General features: G+C 42.3%; 2 protein-coding genes across 2 annotated transcripts in view; one reads left to right on the top strand and one right to left on the bottom strand.

The window, feature by feature from the left end:
- LOC139349733 (zinc finger CCHC domain-containing protein 24-like) overlaps positions 1–13,537 on the top strand; it is a 14,153-nt gene extending 616 nt beyond the window's left edge. Inside the window, exons 2-4 of the mRNA XM_070990704.1 lie at positions 1,187–1,387; positions 11,416–11,580; positions 12,442–13,537. Of these exons, the coding sequence (XP_070846805.1) occupies positions 1,187–1,387; positions 11,416–11,580; positions 12,442–12,555 (480 nt within the window). The 3' untranslated portion in view covers positions 12,556–13,537. The remainder of the gene's footprint in view (positions 1–1,186; positions 1,388–11,415; positions 11,581–12,441) is intronic.
- Positions 13,538–14,263: 726 nt separating this feature from the next.
- ppifb (peptidylprolyl isomerase Fb) lies at positions 14,264–18,845 on the bottom strand. The gene is made up of 6 exons (XM_070990969.1): positions 18,606–18,845; positions 18,373–18,403; positions 17,270–17,358; positions 17,091–17,187; positions 16,158–16,233; positions 14,264–14,739 (listed from the first exon to the last, which is right to left on the bottom strand). Exons 1-6 carry the CDS (start codon positions 18,756–18,758, stop codon positions 14,604–14,606), a joined length of 582 nt encoding a protein of 193 aa, XP_070847070.1. The 5' UTR covers positions 18,759–18,845; the 3' UTR covers positions 14,264–14,603.
- Positions 18,846–18,881: the final 36 nt, after the last annotated feature.

Raw genomic sequence — 18,881 nt, 5'->3', positions numbered from 1 at the left:
CTGCATGCCTTCATTGGGTTGCACTGTGGTGAGTGGGTAGCATATGAATATGTGTTTTGTACCCTGGTATAGTGCCTGAGTGTGTGCAGACTGTTCTGGTGTCAGTGTGCAGCTGCAGGAGGAATGGCTGGTTGAGAAAGAGCTCTCACAAGGTTTTAGAAATGTTAGAGTTCACCCTGGCTGGCCTCTGCTCGGTTAGAGGAGTATGCAGAGTTCACCTAGTGGGGCTCCCTACTGCTTAATGGAATACTAACACATTCAGGAAAAGTAGGATAAATGGACATAAATCATAAAAGGGTGAATTTTGGTTAAAATATTTAGATTTAAAAAAGACAGTTTTATGTAGCTTAATTCTAAAAATCACTTTTTAGCTTCAGAAATGAAACATTTCTAGTGACATGCTGTAACTGCACACACGCCACAGACATGCAGTGGTTTGATGTCTCATGCAAAGCATTACCCACTGCAATGGACACATGCATCTGATCACAATTCTCCTTCTGTGATGTCTTCAGAGTAAACAGCCAGTGTCTGCAGGCTGCTCTTCTTCATGGTTGCCCTGCGGTGCCATAGCACCCGTCTCCTCCACTGGCACAATGATGCTGATTGTGCCGTGTCAATAGAACAAGTTAGAAGAATGCATGACAAAGGCATTTTGTTCTGACGCGGAAATGGACACTATTGGCCCCACAGCGTAGATGCAGTAAAGGCAGCACATCTGCAGAAATGAAATAATGTGGACTACTGTCGGAGAGACAAACGGGCCAATCAATCAGGGTGATGGACTGGCATGCTGGCTGAAATGCTCTTTCATCGTACAGTCACAACAATAATCTTGTGTGTTTCTGTGATGTGAGAGGTACCTTTGTTTCAAGCTGAAATGACACAGACTATTGATTAATCCATTAATTCATTCATCAATAAAAATTGCCAAAAATTTGCTACTTGAGTGTGAGAATATTCATCTTTTTTCTCTGCTTTGTATCATCACAATGGAATGGACTATTGGTTAGACAAAATAAGCTAATCTAAGAATATTTACATACATAAGTAGTGCATCAACAGATCAATCAGTAATGAAGTAATTGTTAGCTGCAGCCCTACTTTACTGTACGAAGGTGTCCGCTGTGTATTTCGGCACGGTTCTGTTGCCAGTGATTTATCCTCTTGGTCTTTTCTCCGACAGGCCTTGAACAACAATTTCTACAAGAGCACCTCACCCTACGGGTCCCTCAACAACATCGTGGACGGGCTGAGCTCTCTGGCGGACCATTTCTCAGACCTCTCCCTGTCCCCCGAGACACGAAAACCCAGCAAAAGGCCGCCGCCCAACTACCTGTGCCACCTTTGCTTCAACAAAGGACACTACATCAAAGATTGCCCTCAGGTGAGCTAATCGTTGATGCTGCACATCAGTCAGGTGCAGATCCTCGCAGGCAGCAGCCTAAACTGAAACAGCTGTGCAGTGTGAGGGGCCATTTTGGCTGTCAGTCAAATGCACGACGAAGAGGACATGCGAAGAACACACAAAGTGCCGTCCGATAAGGAGAAAAACATTAAGATTTGATACAAACCCACATACTTCCTCTGAGTTGTTGGTGTATTTTTTTAAATTTTCTGGTATTAAAAGTATAAACTCCAAGTTAGAATATTATGTTTATATTCTCTCTTCAGTGTGAAATAGATTCCTCAGCACATATATGAGTTCGATGTACCACCGCAGGTTGGTAATGAGCAGCAGATGCCAGATTGGATCTCGGAGCAGGCCTTAATGAAAGATGATAGGTTTCTCTGTGGAACGAGGCACGACCTCCACTCCAAACATGAAAGAAATATTACCACTGCTTTATGCGCAGCTGCAGTTCCCCATTGATCATGTTCAGGGGGAAATGCCTGACATTTGTTAGGTATAATGGAAATAATCAAATGACTGATGGACAGGATGTGTCCAAGAATCAAGGTAGCAAAAGTAGAAGTTCAAATAGCTGTTAACTTTTACTGGTCCATTATATAAAGGAGTCAGTAAAGTGTAATTGCTTCCTTTTGTGAGGCAAACAGAGGATTTGCTGGTGTGAAAGCTGAAACATTCTCTGATAATTCCCCGTATGTTAACACGGAGTGATCTTTGAGCAATTTCACCAGCCAGTTATTGATAATGCGTTAGAGTGTCAAACATCAGAATCAGAGGGTAACGTCTAAGACATAAGCAGTTGTGTGTGCAAGAGATCAATTAACAGGCAGGCATTTAGCCTTCTTATTTCCAACACAGGAAGTCATATTTCTTGTGCGTGTTGAATTCCTGCTGTGTGAGCTTAAAGCCATATTTGAACATTTTTGCGAAACATGCTTTATTTGCTTTCTTGTTGAGGGTCAAATGAAATACCACTCTTGCATCTGTATGCCAGGAGCCTGTTATCTTAGCTTAGCATGAAGACTGTAAATGGGGGGAAACAGCTAGCCTGACTTTGTCCAAAAACACATAACCTTCCCCAAAACAGTGAATTGTTAGTTATACTTTGAACTTAGTATGAATTAAACTAATGAGATGTGGCATGTGGGTGAATTAGTGAGTTTTAAAGGTGCTGGCAGGCAGATTTTGTTATCTTTAGATCCAGCCAGGCTAGCTGTTGCCCCCTGTTTCCAGTCTGTGTGCTAAGCTAAGCTAACTGTCTCCTGTCCGTTTAATGGATTAAAATGAGAGCGGTATGCAAGCCACTAAGCATATTTCTCAAAACATTCACCTAACTAAAAAACATGAAGTGTATGAAGAGTCTGGCTCTAGGCTTACATGTCACCTGGCCATTATTAAGAATTTGTTTGACATTTGGATGACTCTCCTCCTGTCTCTCATCTCTGAAAGCATGTCGCCTCCATCACTGCCAACACAGCGGAGATTGGCGCAATTCAGCAGTGAACAGTGGAGGAATGTGAGGAATGTGGGGAAAATCATTTGCAGTGACATTACAGCTCTTAACATTTTCACATCTGTGCACACCTGGGCTAACCTGCTGTGCTGGTCCCAGATGGTTTGTTACAAGGAACCATCTGGGAAACTGTCCATGGAAATTGTTTGGAAAAGGGCGGGCGCTTTCAGAAAATTCTTAGAAGGTGATTGGATGAACCATCTGTCCGTCGTCATCTATCAGGGGGTAACTTCAACCAGTCAGACCAACAAATCATATGATGTAGCAAGAGCGCGAAACTCTTGCCAAAGGCAGTTGGGAAACAAGCGGAAACTTCTTTTCCACAAAGAAAATCATTGTCATTCTTTGTTCTTCTTTCAATGAATAAATACTCTCCAGTTCCGCCATTCAACATCCGCCATTGCTGATTTTGAACAAACGGTCACTCTGTTGTCACACCTAAACCACGCCCGCCCATAGCTGCCAGTCATCCTCATAGGACGCCGATTGATCCAAACAGCTGTGCTTCAGCCACAAGCGTAAAACTTGAATCCTTGCATGACAGATTCTTGAGTCATGTGATGCTGCAAAACACACACTTATTTCTCAGTGTGTATGAGTCTGTAGGTTGAGCCTGACCAGGCGGGAAACAGCGTAACACCAGCATTGCTTCTTTCAAACAGAGAGGCGCAAATCAAAGCGTCGAAAAATCACTTGTTGAAAAACTGTCGTTTTTCACGGAGAGGTATAAACATCTTATTAGGAGCTGTGGGTTTCTTTGGCTTCCTTAGCTGAGCGGTGTGTACTGGTGAGCCGCGGTGGACAGGAATCAAAGAATGTCACGGCTCACAGATGAGAGAAGAAGCACACAGGAAGTGGGTGTGTGGGCCCTTTAACAGCCTCTCTCTGGGTGGAATGGGGCCCATGTCGACTCGAAAAGTCTGCTTCTTTGATAAAGAAACACAGTGGAAGCTGTAGGTGATGAAAAATAACGAAAAAGCACCAGCTGAGGTGGAGCCCGTGCATCTGGGTTGCAGCCACACTGAAAGGTATTCGATATGCTATCTGTGCTGCGCTTGGCCTGTAAGTGGTCAACATCCTGTTGACAGCATAGTGGAGAGTTGGGTTACTCACTTCACTTGAAGGTTAAGACGTCAAAGGATTACTCAGAGATATTTATGATTCTTCTTTGCAGCCACGCCCCTTAAAATGTGCAAAATCTGGAATCCATTTCTGCTGGCTGGCTCTCTGCCACGCTCACTCTGCTTCAGAAAGATGGTCAGATTTTAGCAAGTGTTGCTAATATTCCCGATCCAAAGCAATGATTACTGAGCCGTTGTCATGACAAAAGGCCTCTTCAGTGGAAGCCGAGTTCTTCTGAAGCTGTGACTAATGAACAAACTGCTTTTTGTTCTTCTTAGCTGGAATCTGAGGCATTTTTTTTAGCTCTAGACTGCTGAAATACAGAGTGTGGCTTCACTTACTTTATGCTGAGTTGCAGAAAAATGTCTTAATGTCCAACTTAAATTCAACATTTTCAACCAAATGACCTCATATATTGCAGGGTTAACACTTTTCACTCTCTCACCCAGGGTCACAACATTTTAATGACCTCTTGCCAATTAAGTGTCTGGACCCGGTTACTGTAAAGAGAATGCACAAGTGTGTACGGTGTGCTGACAGTAAATGGGTGTACGGTGGGAAGAGCTTGGGCTAAATAAGGAGGGCATTGTTTCTCCGGAGAGGCTGTGGAACCAAAGGTCAGGAAGTCAGGCTGTATTGTTCGCTGAGCTCTGCTTGGCTGCAGTCATCTCCGTCTCTGTCTATGCAGAGGAGCGGCTGTCGGACGCTCGTTTAAAGGGCCAGCGAGCAGCTGCCCAGAGATGTCCGCATCCAGAAAGTGCCATTTGGAAACAGTGCAGCACAGGAAGTGGGTGTATGTCTTTACAGTTCCAGTTTAATCATGTTTGAATGGAGGGAAAAAGCCTGCTTAGATACAGTAATTGCTTTGGACAGAGGAACGGTTGATAGTTGCAAGGCTGACAGAGGAAATTCCATGATTTATATGTGGTCTTTGAAAGCCGAAACAGATATTTTTAGTTCTGAGCCCTAATCAGCATCTCATCCCACGATGCAATATCCTTAACTCTGTCCTTAAGTTTGACATTTTACCATGAAATTAAACAGACGAGATAAAGCATGTTAATTGTTGAGTTTTAGAGGAGCTGGTTGGTAGATTTTATCACCCGTGGACAGAGTCTGGCTATCTGTTCCCCCTGTTTCCAGTCTTTGTGCTGAACTAAGATAGCTGGCTGCTGCTAGTAGCTTCATATTTACCGGACAGACCTAAGAGTGGCATCAGCCCTCTTATCTTACCCCTTAAAATGTCAAGTTCTTCCTCTAACATAAACTAATACTCCACAGCATTCAGCACCATGGATTCATTTATTCTTTATCAGGCAGGAAAAACACCATCTAGCACCACAACAACACTTTCTAAGCCAGAATAAATGAAATTCTTGTAGTTTTATTAGTAATTGTCATTGTTAATGACTGAGGGGGTGCATGACATAACTACTGCTTTAAAGGAATAGCTAAACCTTTTTCTGATATATGCAACAGGAGACGAGTAGTTTAACTTGGCAAGAAGACTGGAAACAGAGGGAAAACTGCTTGACTGAATCCATCCAAAAGTAACTAAATCTGCTAATGAACACGTTATATCTCGTTTGTCTAATCATTGCTAAAACGTGTGAAAAATGAAAGTGTGAACACAATGAGCGCTGGATTGTTTGTTGGCCAGGCACAGTCACCTCCTGCAGTCTGTATGTCACCATGATCGTACCAGGTGAGATACAACAAATTCATTAGAGATCCTGGTCGGCTGATTATTTATTTATTCATTTTCTTTTACATTTGGACAGAGCCGGGCTTGCTATTTCTCCATTTCAAGTCTTTATGCTAAACTAACAGAGCAGAGACTGAGCAGAAATAAACATTTAATAAAATGGTATGCCATATTCACAGACTGAGATATTATTGCAACCTTTTTTAGATCAGTGCTTTGGGATTTTATTCTCTAGAGATGATCGTTCTACTGCTGTTTGATGTCACACTTTAGGGCGTCTTTCTGCTGATACGTCAGTAGAAAAGCTGATAATGATGTCATGTTGTTTTTGGACTGGACGCCGTACCTCAGGTGGAGTAACGCAGTTCATAGCCGAACACGTAACTGGTGAATCTCAAGCAACACTGTCTGATTAGTGCTGCTTTGGTCCTTTTGTTTTCTCTGCCGATAAAAGTCTTATCTGTCCTCAGTAGGCTGTCTGTTGCTTTTGGCCGCAGCATCTGCTGAGGAGGATGAGCAAGATAGAGGAAACCCTGGAATGTGGGGTAGATAGACTCCCCCCATAAACAGCGGCCGTCCATCTGCGCAAAGCTAATGAATGTATAGGAAAGAAAGGCGTAGAGCTCTGTTTTTGCGTGACTGCATGTTTTCAAGATGAAATCACTTCTGTTATCTTGGAGGATTTGTACTTCACACTTTTTCCAGTTGGAATGACATGAGAGGGGAATGAGTGTTAAATGATGCTCCCCTGTCTGTGGCATCTTTAATTATACATCATTTTTACCTTGTCAAGTTATTTTGTAAATATCTGCTAATTCTGAATTTAATGGCAGACCGGGAAAGATGTGGAATGCTCCAAAAACACCTGTTTGGAACATTCTACAGGTAAACAGGTTCAGTGGTAACAGGTGATAGTATCATGATTGGGTATGAAAGGGGCGTTCAAAAGCAAGGATAGAGCGAGGTTCACCACTTTGTGAACACATGATTGTATAAAGGAGGTTACTACACGGACTGGGGGAACACTTCGTAAAACCGTTGTCAGGAAACACAGTTTGTCTGCAGATGATTTGATTCTGTTTTTATTTATGTTTCACACGGCGTTCCAACTTGTTTGGAATCGGGGTTGTAAAAAGTAGAATAATTATTATCAGATTTGGGCTGCGTACAAAACTCTGGGGTTTGCAAGCATTACACCAAATTTGGGTATTTCTCTCCCGCTCACAACCTCAAGAAGGTTTGGATCAGCTCTGCTGTTTAAGTTGCTCAAGTATTGTGAAAGAGGAAAACTGAGAGAATGTCATGTTAAAGGATTAATATGCTTCATGCTCATTGCTTATATAGTCAACATTTGGTTGAGTAGATCAGGGTATGAAGGGCTGCACCGATTACTGAACAAGACAATAAAATCAACCACACAGCGTCTTCTTGACTCTCACTCGGCTTTGTTTTGAACTGAAGTTGGGAATATTTTGCTGTTGCTCGTCTTGTTTGTGTGCCAGCCCACCTGCCCCTGTCATTCACCCTTTGTGAAACACAACGCCAGCTCACAGCTGTACATGTCGTCAACTCGACCACAGCCAGAGCTGGAGCTCGGTCACACACTGGATGGATCAGAGCGTGTATTGGTCGATAGTCGTCCTCTGGAAGCAGCACTGCGTGGGAAAGAGATGCTGAGAAATATAATGTGTGTGAATGTGAGGAAATCATTCAGTTTAATGAAAATCCAGAGAGCCTCGTAGGAAAATAGAAAACCAATCATTTGCTCTTTGGCCTCCATTTTTTTTTTATCTAATCACATTTGTTCTGGAGAGGAGGAAGGTTAATCCATTCATTAGTTTGGATGTGCAGGATTTGCAGAAAGGCTGCAGATGGATTACACTGTAATATAGCATAACTGTGACTTTACTGTCATCATTATCCAACAACAGTGTGTCTGTTAGAGTAACACTTAAAAGCTCAAATATGTAAAGAAAGGGATATTATTAACAGCAGTGTGTCTGTGAAAGAAATGTATTGATTTAGAACAGATTTCACCCCAAGAGTATTTCAGTTATCGTGCCACGTCATGATAATTGTGAACAGCCATATAATCCAAGGGATTACCCCAAATTTACTCAAGAAGTCTGATTGATTTCTGATTTATACTCTTAGTAGATGATCAGGACATTTGTTTAAAGGATAACGTACATGACAAAGTGTCCACACCACAGTCTTCTTTGGTGCTTCTCAAAGCAGAATATTTGAATGTATGTTAACAAGTCCAAGGTGACGTCTTCAAATGGGTAATTTTGTCTGTCCAACACCCGAAAACCCAAAGGTGTTTATTTTAGAATGATAATGACAGACATAAAACAGAGAAAAGCAGTAAACCTCACATTGTAAAAGCAGGAACCAGAGTATATTTGGCATTCCTGCCCCATAATAACCAGCAGTTAATTGATCCTCATTACCAATTACTCAACTAATCGCTTCACCTCTCCTTGGATGCCTTAATAACCGTTTTCCACAACAAGATCTGGATGTTCTAGAACTTTCCCTTTCGGGTAAAAGGAAAGTCATTGGTTTGTTATTTTAAACCCTCCCAGAGATAATTGATTTCACAAGATAATGAAAAGTATCGCTGAAGTCGACACAGGAGTCTTTAAAACATGGGAAACCCATTGCCGTGGACTTCAGGCCAGGCATTAACGGGCTGTTTTGCTTTGGTAACAGCTGGGCTTCTCGCTGATGCTGCGGGGGTCTGACACAAATTCAACCCGGCGAAGGGAGAAAGCTGTGGGTTTGTTGGTGTGGAGTAATTGACCACATGGTATCCTATGGGCTTGGTGTTGCTGTGTTCTCTGGGATAAATGTGTCATGGGGGTATGGAAGTGGGGGAGAGAGTGAAGGAGGGAGAGAGAAAGGAGAAAGAGGGGGGGTGAGGATTTGGAGTAGTCCATTGTTTATCCTGATGGTTTCCAGATGATGGCAGAGGGAGGCAGCCAACCTCCTGGGCCTCTCTCACCAGGCTGCAAGGATCTGGGCCAAGCTTATCTGCTGCAGCCTGAAAATCTGGCTTTACATCGCTCTGTGCACTCCGGGGCTGATTTAAGTTACACAACTGAAGTTATGGCTTTTGGACGGGACGGGCTGTAATGCACATTATAAATTAATTTAAGATCTTTTTATCTTAAAACAAAGCAGTTTCTCAAGCCTGGTTACAGGCTGCAAAGATCTGCTCTCAAATGTGAAGAATCTGTTCTGGGAAAAATGTGTCGGATGAAGAGAGGAGGGCCAAAAATGGAAAATCTTAACAAGTTTAACCAAGCCGTAAACATCACGCCTTCATGTTTTTAGCCATGTTAGCAGTGCGGCTTCAGGGGATGGTCAGGCTGAAAGAGCTCAACAAGTATGGGATGGACTGACATGAAGTTTGGAGGAGATAATCATGGTCCACAGAGGATGAAGCCTACTACTGCTTGGAGTAGTAGGTGATCCCCTGACCTTAGCGTAGTGCCACCAGCAGGTTACGATTTTCACTTAACCAGTGAAATATCTTAACATCTACTGGGTGAATCTCATGGCTTTTCCTTGCAGATGTAGTATAAGTGTATAGTGGAAGGTGGTTCGTTGTATTGGCATCATTTGGATTGCTTTACACATAATTTGTCATGCATCAGATCTATTATGATACACATTTTGGATGAATAGTCTTACTATTATTGAAATATGTTGTACTAAGCACAGTATCTCAGTCCATACAATCTTTATTTTATAAAGATTCACAAGAGACAATGAAAAGTTTCCTGAGGTGTGTAAAATAAACTGGCCGTGTCGTGCACACAGAGGGCTCGATGACAGATTTGCGCATTTTTCTGCTCTCACTCGGACTTTCCTGCTTTCCACAAGACAGTCCCCTCGCTGTCAGGTCACAAGCGCGAGTTTCATTTGTCTGACTGTCGGCGTCACATCTTTCATAGGCCGGTGGAAACTCCGGAGTGCGCCATGCCCTTTGCTGCCCTGTGGGCTCCAGACTTTAGGTCGAGTTTGTTTTGCTTGCTCTGCAGATTGAAAGCTGTTTCCTCCCTCAGGAAGATGATGCTCTGTCTGATCTCCCTGTGGGCGCTTGAGAGAGAGGGCTGCCATCAAAAGTGACCTCCAACAGTGCCTCGTGGTGGCTAGGTGATGCAAACACGGGCCTCAAAACGCTTCACAGTGGCCTTAACAGAGATTTGCCTGTTGGAGCCTTCACTGTGTTTTGTGAAACAGATGTAGTCCTGGAAATGAGTAAAATGATCTGTAAGGCGTTTTGAACCTGACATATGTTCCTGCTGTGAAATCAAAACAAGATTTGACATGCACTCCTCTGGTGGTGCGGATTCAGTCTTAATTTTGACTTGCCCTACTTTCAGCCGAGGAGCTTCTAATTTAAACCAGTCTTGTCGAGATGATTTCTTCGTGATGGGTTTAGGATTTTGTCATGTTATACAAGTGCAGAGTTCATCTGGGTTTTATTTCCTCCCTGCTAAGATCTTTCTGTCCTGATTGGTGGGTCGGGGCCAGCTGGGAGGGATGACTGAGAGCCTGAGGTATTTGTCCTATAGCAGGGAGGCCTCTCCCATTGGTCCCCCCACAGGCCGGGGCCTCCTTTATGGTCCCGCGGGAACACAGCTGGAGGGAGGAAGTTCGTTTCTAACGGGAAAGCTGAGACTCCTTCTTTTCTGTCCAACCAATAAATTACACCTAACCATTACAATATATTTCAACTTCCTTGAGATTAACCATTAAAGCTTTTCTCCTACAGCACAAGGAGTCCTCTAAATTTCAACGCTGTCCTTCAACACTCAGAGTTTTGATAAGAAAGCTTCCTTTGAACTGCAAAGCTCACACCTCCAGAACTGTGTGTTAATCAAGCATTGACGCAAATGAGATTTTTAATTTTAATTGACAGACACCATACATAATCATCTCATTCCCGAGACAGAGCTACTCCATAAGCTCCCCGTTCTTGGCCACCAGCGGGGCAGCTATCACTTCCCGTTTTAATCACACAGAGCTTTGAATTGGCAGCCGTCCAAGGAAACCAAATAGGTCAGTCTTCCACTTGAAGGTGGTGAGAGGCAAAAGCCAAAATGTTTGAAAAGCTGTTGAGGTTTACACAATGAGAAATGTCTCAATTCTAAGTATTTTCATTTCAAATCTTTATTTCAACTCAAGGAATCATTTACGATAATGTCAAGTTAAAAATAAGCAGATGAGATTTAAGAGAAATCAGTTGAAACAATTAAACGTTGAAGCCAGGAAGTTTGTGATCATGGTTTTAAAATGTCCATAAGTCAGCAGAGGATTGATTTTTAACGCTTGTTGAAGATAATTCCAAGAGACATTAAAATAAAAGGTTGACTTTCCAAATTCAGACTGGGCCCGGGGGGAGCAAACATAAGTGGTCTGAGGTTCCAATCCAGCATCGCTGAGATGGGAGGTTGTAGCTCTCCAAAAAGGGCTTTATAGATCAACAAATGCCAACTCATTTCTGCCAGAGATGAGGAACCCACCTTATCATACAAGATGGTGAGTTCTGTAGCTTTCACCAGGGTTAAATCGAATGAAGCCACGTAGTAAAGTGGGTTTCACAAAGGTCAGCCATGTAAAAAGTGTTGTCGTCTGTATATTTCTGTCCAGGCTCGACCCAAAGGTGAAGGCCTGACCCCGTATCAGGGAAAGAAGAGGTGCTTCGGCGAATATAAATGCCCAAAGTGCAAGAGGAAGTGGATGAGCGGGAACTCCTGGGCCAACATGGGACAAGAATGCATCAAGTGCCACATCAACGTTTACCCTCATAAGCAGGTAACAGAACATCCGACCTGCAGACAGAAGGAAGCATCAGAAAACTGTGCTGGCTGCAGATGAAGGAAAGGTTTCATGAGTCGAATCCTCTCAGGAAAACACTGCTTCACTGCACACAACATGGCAGTAAACCCGTTTTATTTTCTATGACTGCATGCTGTGACTGTATATTTCCTGTTATTTGACCCTTGAAGCCAAGAGCTGCTTTATGTTTTCTCTACAACCCAAACAAAGTCAGATCCTGTGTGACTGCAGAACAGACACACTGTTGCAGGTACAATGTTTTTTACCAGTTTTTGGTGCAAATAGTTCCATGCGTCAGTTTCTAAAGGACTTTATGAGCTATGATGTGTGTGGTGATGAACTTCACCAAATCTATCTTTATTTTTTGACATCCCATCCCTTTTTCCTGTAACTGCTTGCCAAATTCTTGTGGGCGTGGTCTCTAACTAGGATGCAAATATCGGCTCTGTGCAGAATTTTATGGCATTTCACAGTGATTCTTCTGTCCTTAACTGGAACACTGTGCATACTGTACGTCGATGCAGATCCTGATACAGATTCCAAACAATACTATACAATCTTTTAAAAATGTAATCATTATCCACAATAATTTAGGTAAAATTAAGTGTTTCAGTTATCCAAAGGATCTGAATTTCCCGCACTGCCAGGAATTCTGGTGGATAATCCCTTAATTTTATTGAAATTTTATGCTATTTTCACAAAACTAAAAGCATGTGTCACTTCTGTTAAACGCAGAATGTAAACTCCACCACAGGTTATTAAAAAAAAAGTTCCCAGAGGCAATACTGAGGAGAACCTCGCAGTAGTATTAACAGTAATTCTGTTTGTTTGTTCCAGCGACCTCTGGAGAAACCGGACGGGTTAGACGTGTCGGACCAAAGCAAAGAGCATCCGCAGCACCTGTGTGAAAAATGCAAAGTCCTCGGCTACTACTGCCGCCGTGTGCAATAACACACTCCACCCGCCTTACGCACTCCTCCAAAGTCTTCTCAAAAAGGGACACTTATATTTTCATTACTAAAAATACATGATAATAAACTCTATGTACTGCAGCGTCTAACGGTTTATTCTCATGATGTATCCTCTCTGACACTGTGACTCTCAGCGTAAGAGGCTCCTTTTTTCTACGGCATCTCTCAGTGGAGACGAGTACTTGTTTCTTACTCAGTCATCATTATGTGAATATTCATCTGACGTCTTAACGATGAACATTAAGAATCTTACCAACTGTGAATTAAGAAACTTTAGCTCTGCGTCTGTCTTCGCTCGTGTCTGGCGCGTTGGAACGAGTGAAGTTTCCAGATGAAAGATTCTCTTTTACATGTTTGTATATTCCAGAAATAACTTAAATGAAATGTTTTCTGTATAAAATATGCAACAAGTCTTTACTAAGAAGGATATGCAGTATTAATGTGTATCTGCGTTATTATCAGTACTGGAGGGTACATAATTTTGGAATATATTTTTAAGCCATTACTTGTTGATTATTACACTTTGTGCAGGAATATATTAGCCGACTAACATTTATTCTTTATATGCTATGTGCCTGTATCTCTGAAGACGTCTTTTAGGTAGTTTGTCTTTCCAAAGTTTTACAAAACTGATGCAATATGGGAGAAGCATTTTACTGCCTGGAAAAATAGCATAAATGACAGCTGTTCTAGTTTGGCACCCGGTGCTGAGAAAAACTCAACAAGTGCTTTTTTTAATGTAACATGAGACAAAAAGGAATAAAAATCTGAATGTACCAAAGATCATGAAGGATTAAGAGGAAGGTTGGATGTGCATGTTGCTTTAGAGGCTTTTTGAATAAATGACATGGAGCAGAAAAGCCCTTTCACTTTTAACGGTTTAAAGGTGTGAGAAATTTAATGTGCCTTAGTTTGAGTGATCCCTTTAAATGTTTTTGTATTAAAATCTTTTTAAACATGTTATTCAGAGTGTGATTTTTGTAAGCTGAACCCGTCATGGTTTTTAATTCATCCGTGAAGCAGAAAGGATTTGGGAGTATGCACAGGGCTGAATACTTGACAACTGATAACAGCACATTCTCACTTCAGCATGAACCGATCCAGCGGCTGCACATCTCCATCTCCCCACAGCACAGAACAGAATCTCAACCTCTCCCAATATTTTTGCAGCATCTGGTAAAATTTACTTCAGCAAAGCAAAAACAGATCAGTCTCCATCGCCCTCTCATATACCACCACTGGCAGAACCTACAGTACAGCATAATACAAAAAAAAAAAAAAAAAAGTGCAGCAAACCCAAGCTGACCCCAAAAATGAAACATTTCCCTCGACAGACCTCAGCAGAACGAATGCTTCGCGGGGAAAGATCATTAGTCAACTGAGGCTGATGAGGGAAACAGAAGGAGGTGGGAAGAGTGACGCAACGCTGATCTCGGCCGGCGACCAAACATTCACCTTCCCACCAATAAACGGACACACCTTCCGCTCTAAATCAGCTTTATTTCAGCCAGATGTTCAAGGGCAAAACGTCTGCTGAGAGCTGCCATAATTGATATTTTTATAATAATATATCAACTTACAGGATGAGAGGTGTTGCTCAAAGTGATTCAAATCTGTTCTTGCGGTTTTAAGTTTGTAATACTGACGTCAAAGTTCATGCAAATCAAACGGCAAGAACGAGCTCACGTCATTAGAAAACAATGACTTTATTTTTTTGCAAAGACATGTTTCTTCCAATACATGTTAAAGAATTAATGGCTCATTCTGATATATTAGAGCTCGACAGCCCATTGTCTTCTATTCTATAACACAAGTTCACATTTTATAGTATGACACAGTTAAGTGCCTTCCTGATGAACATTTTAAGTACCAAAACAATAAAAACTGAGTGTGGCTGTGAGATAGTCAGTTGTTAGCAAAGCGAGGTATCTCTCTGTGGCATGACCGAAGAAAGAGCTTCTTTCACTCAGACTCTCACGTTGAAATTAGAGCAGGAGATGAGACTACGGCCGTGTCCACACAGGGATCTTACACGAGCTCTCCACAGTCTGTGATAGTGATCCTCTTGGAGGGCCGCCCAGACTGGGAACCGAAAGACTCCACTTTCTTGACCACGTCCAGTCCTTCCTTCACGCTGCCAAAGACAACATGCTTGCCATCCAGCCTAAATGAAGAAAGAGGAGCTTTATTATCACTGCCCCCGGACAGTGAGACGATCCGTGGTGCAACCGACTGCATTTGACTTTTTGTTGGGTGATGCCACCGTTTCTGCAATGATTCAGCTATTGTAGGCCATCATTCAAATCTGCACGTTTTTGTTGTCCTTGTGCCAAAACATTACAAGAATTTACTGCTTACACAAGAATTTTGATCCCAGCAGGATGGGAAAAACCTCTGAAACAGCATTTCAACAATAACTGGACGCAGCTAAGCTCACATTTACATCTAACATGTTAAAAAAAAAAGCTTTCCAGAGGGAGCAAAGCTTTAAAGGTGGATGGTATAACAAAGTTGCTCAGCTGGGTGGACACTTTTTGTATGACTCTATACTGATCCCTTGATAAAGAATACAGTGGAACCCATACACGTCCTATTTTATACAATTATTTAACTATCTTATACTTTTGTCTTCCTTCGCCTAGATATATTCTGTAACCTGGGTGGGTGGTAGGGATGGGAATTTCATTTTGTATTTAGGGGATGAGTGGGTGAAGTGAAGTCATGTCTCATTTCATACATGTTTTGTATCTTCCTGAAAATCAATAAGACATATCAAAAGTAAAGATCCTGGTTCTGGTTGGAGAGCTCTTCTGTTTTGGATTCTGGGTAAGTGGCAGTGCATCCTGCACTATGATTAAAGGATGCAAATAGGCAACAATACTCAACCTAAAACACATGCTTTTGTACTGAAGCTACTCTCTTTTTCCATGTTTTCAAACTAACATGAGTGTTTCAAAGTTTGCTGTGACCAAACTGCACTTTGCCACCGCAGGCATGCACAGAATTTAGACAAAATCCTCAGTTATATGTCCTGGTTTGTCATGTTTTTCTGCATTTGCATAATTCTAAAGTAATTTCAGGTTTAAAAAGAGCCAGAAACACACATTTCCCACGCTCTATAGCTTAAAAAGGCAACTCTATGGATGCTTTCTGATTCATAGAGCACCGTTCACCCAAGCTGTTTGGGGAAACTGACACTGTAAGAAAGGAGAACTATCCATTATCATTCTGCAGTATTGACGTGTCTGTTTTGCTCATTGTGTAGGGTCTTCACTTTTCCAGACAGCAAATTATCAGAGCTCTTTGCAGATGTCTCAACAGGCCATCCAGTCGCAGACTTTCCCAAACTTAGGTTCGCGACCCAGGGTGGATGTGACCTTTACGTGATGAAGAGGAGCGTTTAAATTCATGGTTTGTTGGGTTCTTTATCAGTAGTTTAGAAATGAGGATGTTGCAACAATGGATCATGTATTCTTGGGAATTTGGATCCAAAAAACTATTTTCTTGGTGTACAGCTGAAAAGGTTTGGGACCTCCAGGTGAAATGTATTAGAACAACCGCAGCAGCATCAGTGGCACATACCATTGTGTTTTGGTGGTGCAGATGAAGAACTGGGATCCGTTGGTGTTGGGTCCAGCATTGGCCATGGACAAGATACCTGCAATGCATCGGATAAAGGGTTAATAATATTATCAGTAACACCACAGGTGAAAATATCTGCTGTGAAAAAGCCACACTGAAGGAAACACGTCAAACTTTGCAACAAGTTATTCAAACACTACTTGCAAAATGCTGCCACCTGGTGTTGCAATGAAGAATAGCATGCATTAAGTTTATTCCCATTAAATTCATTATTGAGTTTCCAATTGCAAATGTTTTACACACACTCACAGCTCAACCTTTAAGTGACTAAAAAATTTAATCTGCTGCTGGTCCATGTTTGATTTTGGCCCTCTCCAAATTGTTAATCAACCTGGTATCCAGTATTTTACTGCAGAGATGACCACCTGAAAAACACACTCTGTCTGCCTCGAATACTGCTGTCGTCTCACATGAGGTGTTTGATGCGTTTGCACAGTCCTGTGTAACATCACACCGTCCTGCATATCCCACCGTGCTGTTACATCTTATTATAGTCTGCAGTGATGTAAGTGGACTGCAGATCATGCAGCCCTGTCCTCTTTGTTACACCAAAGGAAAAACTGAGCTTGAAGTAAGAGCTAGCCGCTAGGTTTCAGCAACCAGGCTTTATTGGGCCCACCTTAGCTCCACCCCTTGGCCCATTTTTGGATTCATTGGAAGTTTGGCAGAGTCAGGTACTGCCAAGATGGCAGCAGCCAGAGCCTCCGTCACTGAGCTTCACTACGGTTCTCAAATTTGCAGAGTTTCCCCATCTGGAAAACACTCTACACTACGCGCTATGCCTCAGAACAAATGAGCGATGGACACTAAACAGTAGACAGCACAGCTTTGTCCTTCATTCATAGCAGCGTACGAGCAGAATGGGATGATTACCAGGTCCAGTGTGCTTCAGCTCGAAGTTCTCATCGGGAAACTTCCAGCCATAGATCGACTTCCCTCCAGTTCCATTGTGGTTCGTGAAATCTCCACCCTGGAAACGCACACATCGCTGTATTTACACTGTCACAGCATGCTGGACAACAAAAGGACACAAAAGAGATAAAGAAGCCTACCTGGCACATGAAGTCAGGGATCACCCTGTGGAAAATTGATCCCTTGTAACCGAAGCCATGCTCCCCCGTGCACAGCGCTCTGAAGTTCTCTACGAGAAAGATTTTGAGTCAGACGGCTCTGACAATCCACACTAGCAAGTATTAAAAGAAAGTAATCAACACTCGGGTGCTAGCTATTCCTTGTAGTTTTTTTAGGGCTGGGCATCTGACTTCAAAAGGCCAAAATGTGTGGAGAATTCCCAAATGAGCTTTGGCTCATAAACCTGCAGATGAATACCAATTAAATCAAGGAAGAAAAGCGGTGACCTTTGAGAGCATGAATCATCCTTTCAGCCTACCGTGTTTAGTAACGGCCTAATCTCAGATGAAGGTTCCTGCCATCTGACGCATTCAGGTTCTGTTCTAACTTGTTTGGTTGTATTTGTACACAGTGGAAGAACAAGTATTCTGCTCCTTTACTTAAGCAAAAGTTCAAACACCACACTGTGAAAATACTCCACTACTAGTAAAAGTCTTGCATTCAAACCATCCAAATGAAAGTGTGAGTACTCATTATGCAGTAAAATGGCCCCGGTCAGTGTTTTAATACTTTATATGATGCTTTGTGATTAATATTACTGTTGTATTTATATGCAGGTTGAATTTTACTGCTGCAGATGTTTAAGGTTGAGCTACCTTTAACTACTTTATATAGTTTTGGCTAGTTTAATCCAAAGCAACTGTGAGAACCACGTATCTCTGAAAAGTCGACTTTAAATGGAAAACAGCCTGTTTTCAGCTTTGTGATCATGCATTTTCCAGCTGACGTAAGAGGGGTTTTAAATTGTTTAGTTTAGGAAGGAGGGGTTTTTTTTTAAGGAAGAAAGGAGCAATTAAACCTTCAGTTTATCAGAAAAATCAAAATTTGGAGATACATGTTTTTTCACTGGACATGAACGTTATGAAAAGCTGCAACCTGTAACGAAGCTAGCAGCTAAAGCCGTTAGACGAATGAGTCAAAGAACAATATTGGCCTCCGAGAAATGCTGAATTAAAACATCAAGCTGCATAATGGAACTTGTAGGAAAATAAAATGATATATAACGTTAAAGGTCATCTGTTACCTGCGGTTTTCGGCACGACGTCGGCGTTGAGCTGCAAGAGAAAAATAAAAAGCCTCAGGCGGTGATGTGAACAAGTTGTTCCCTATAATTCACCGACTGTCAGTGAACGGCACACAGGACGCGGGACAAATTTCAGGTTTGATTTACAGTAGCTGTTATTTTCTCATTCATGAAAAATAAAACGGCGTTAAAAACTGAAACTTAAAGCCATACAGGTGTTTGCATCCCCTCACCTCAAACGTTACCCTGCCGAGAGGCTGGTTATCCGCAGAAATGTCGAAGAAAACCGTTGGGTTCTTGTTTGCGGCTGCGGGGCCGCTGCTGTACATGCGCGCGGCGGTGAACGCCAGGGAGCATAACTTTATCCTGTTTGATAAAAGCAACATTTTGAAGGCTAATGAGGTTCAGTTACTTCCCTCGGGTCAGCAGTCGACAAAGTCACGCTGACATGTGAGGGGAGGAAGTTTTCCTTCACACGACCGGAAGTAAAATCCTCCTGAGCGGCTCCC

This window comes from Chaetodon trifascialis, chromosome 21 (genome assembly GCF_039877785.1).
Source record: "Chaetodon trifascialis isolate fChaTrf1 chromosome 21, fChaTrf1.hap1, whole genome shotgun sequence".
Lineage (NCBI taxonomy): Eukaryota > Metazoa > Chordata > Actinopteri > Chaetodontiformes > Chaetodontidae > Chaetodon > Chaetodon trifascialis.
Note: the sequence above shows the minus strand (reverse complement) of the source record. Positions and strands in the feature narration are given on the sequence as shown.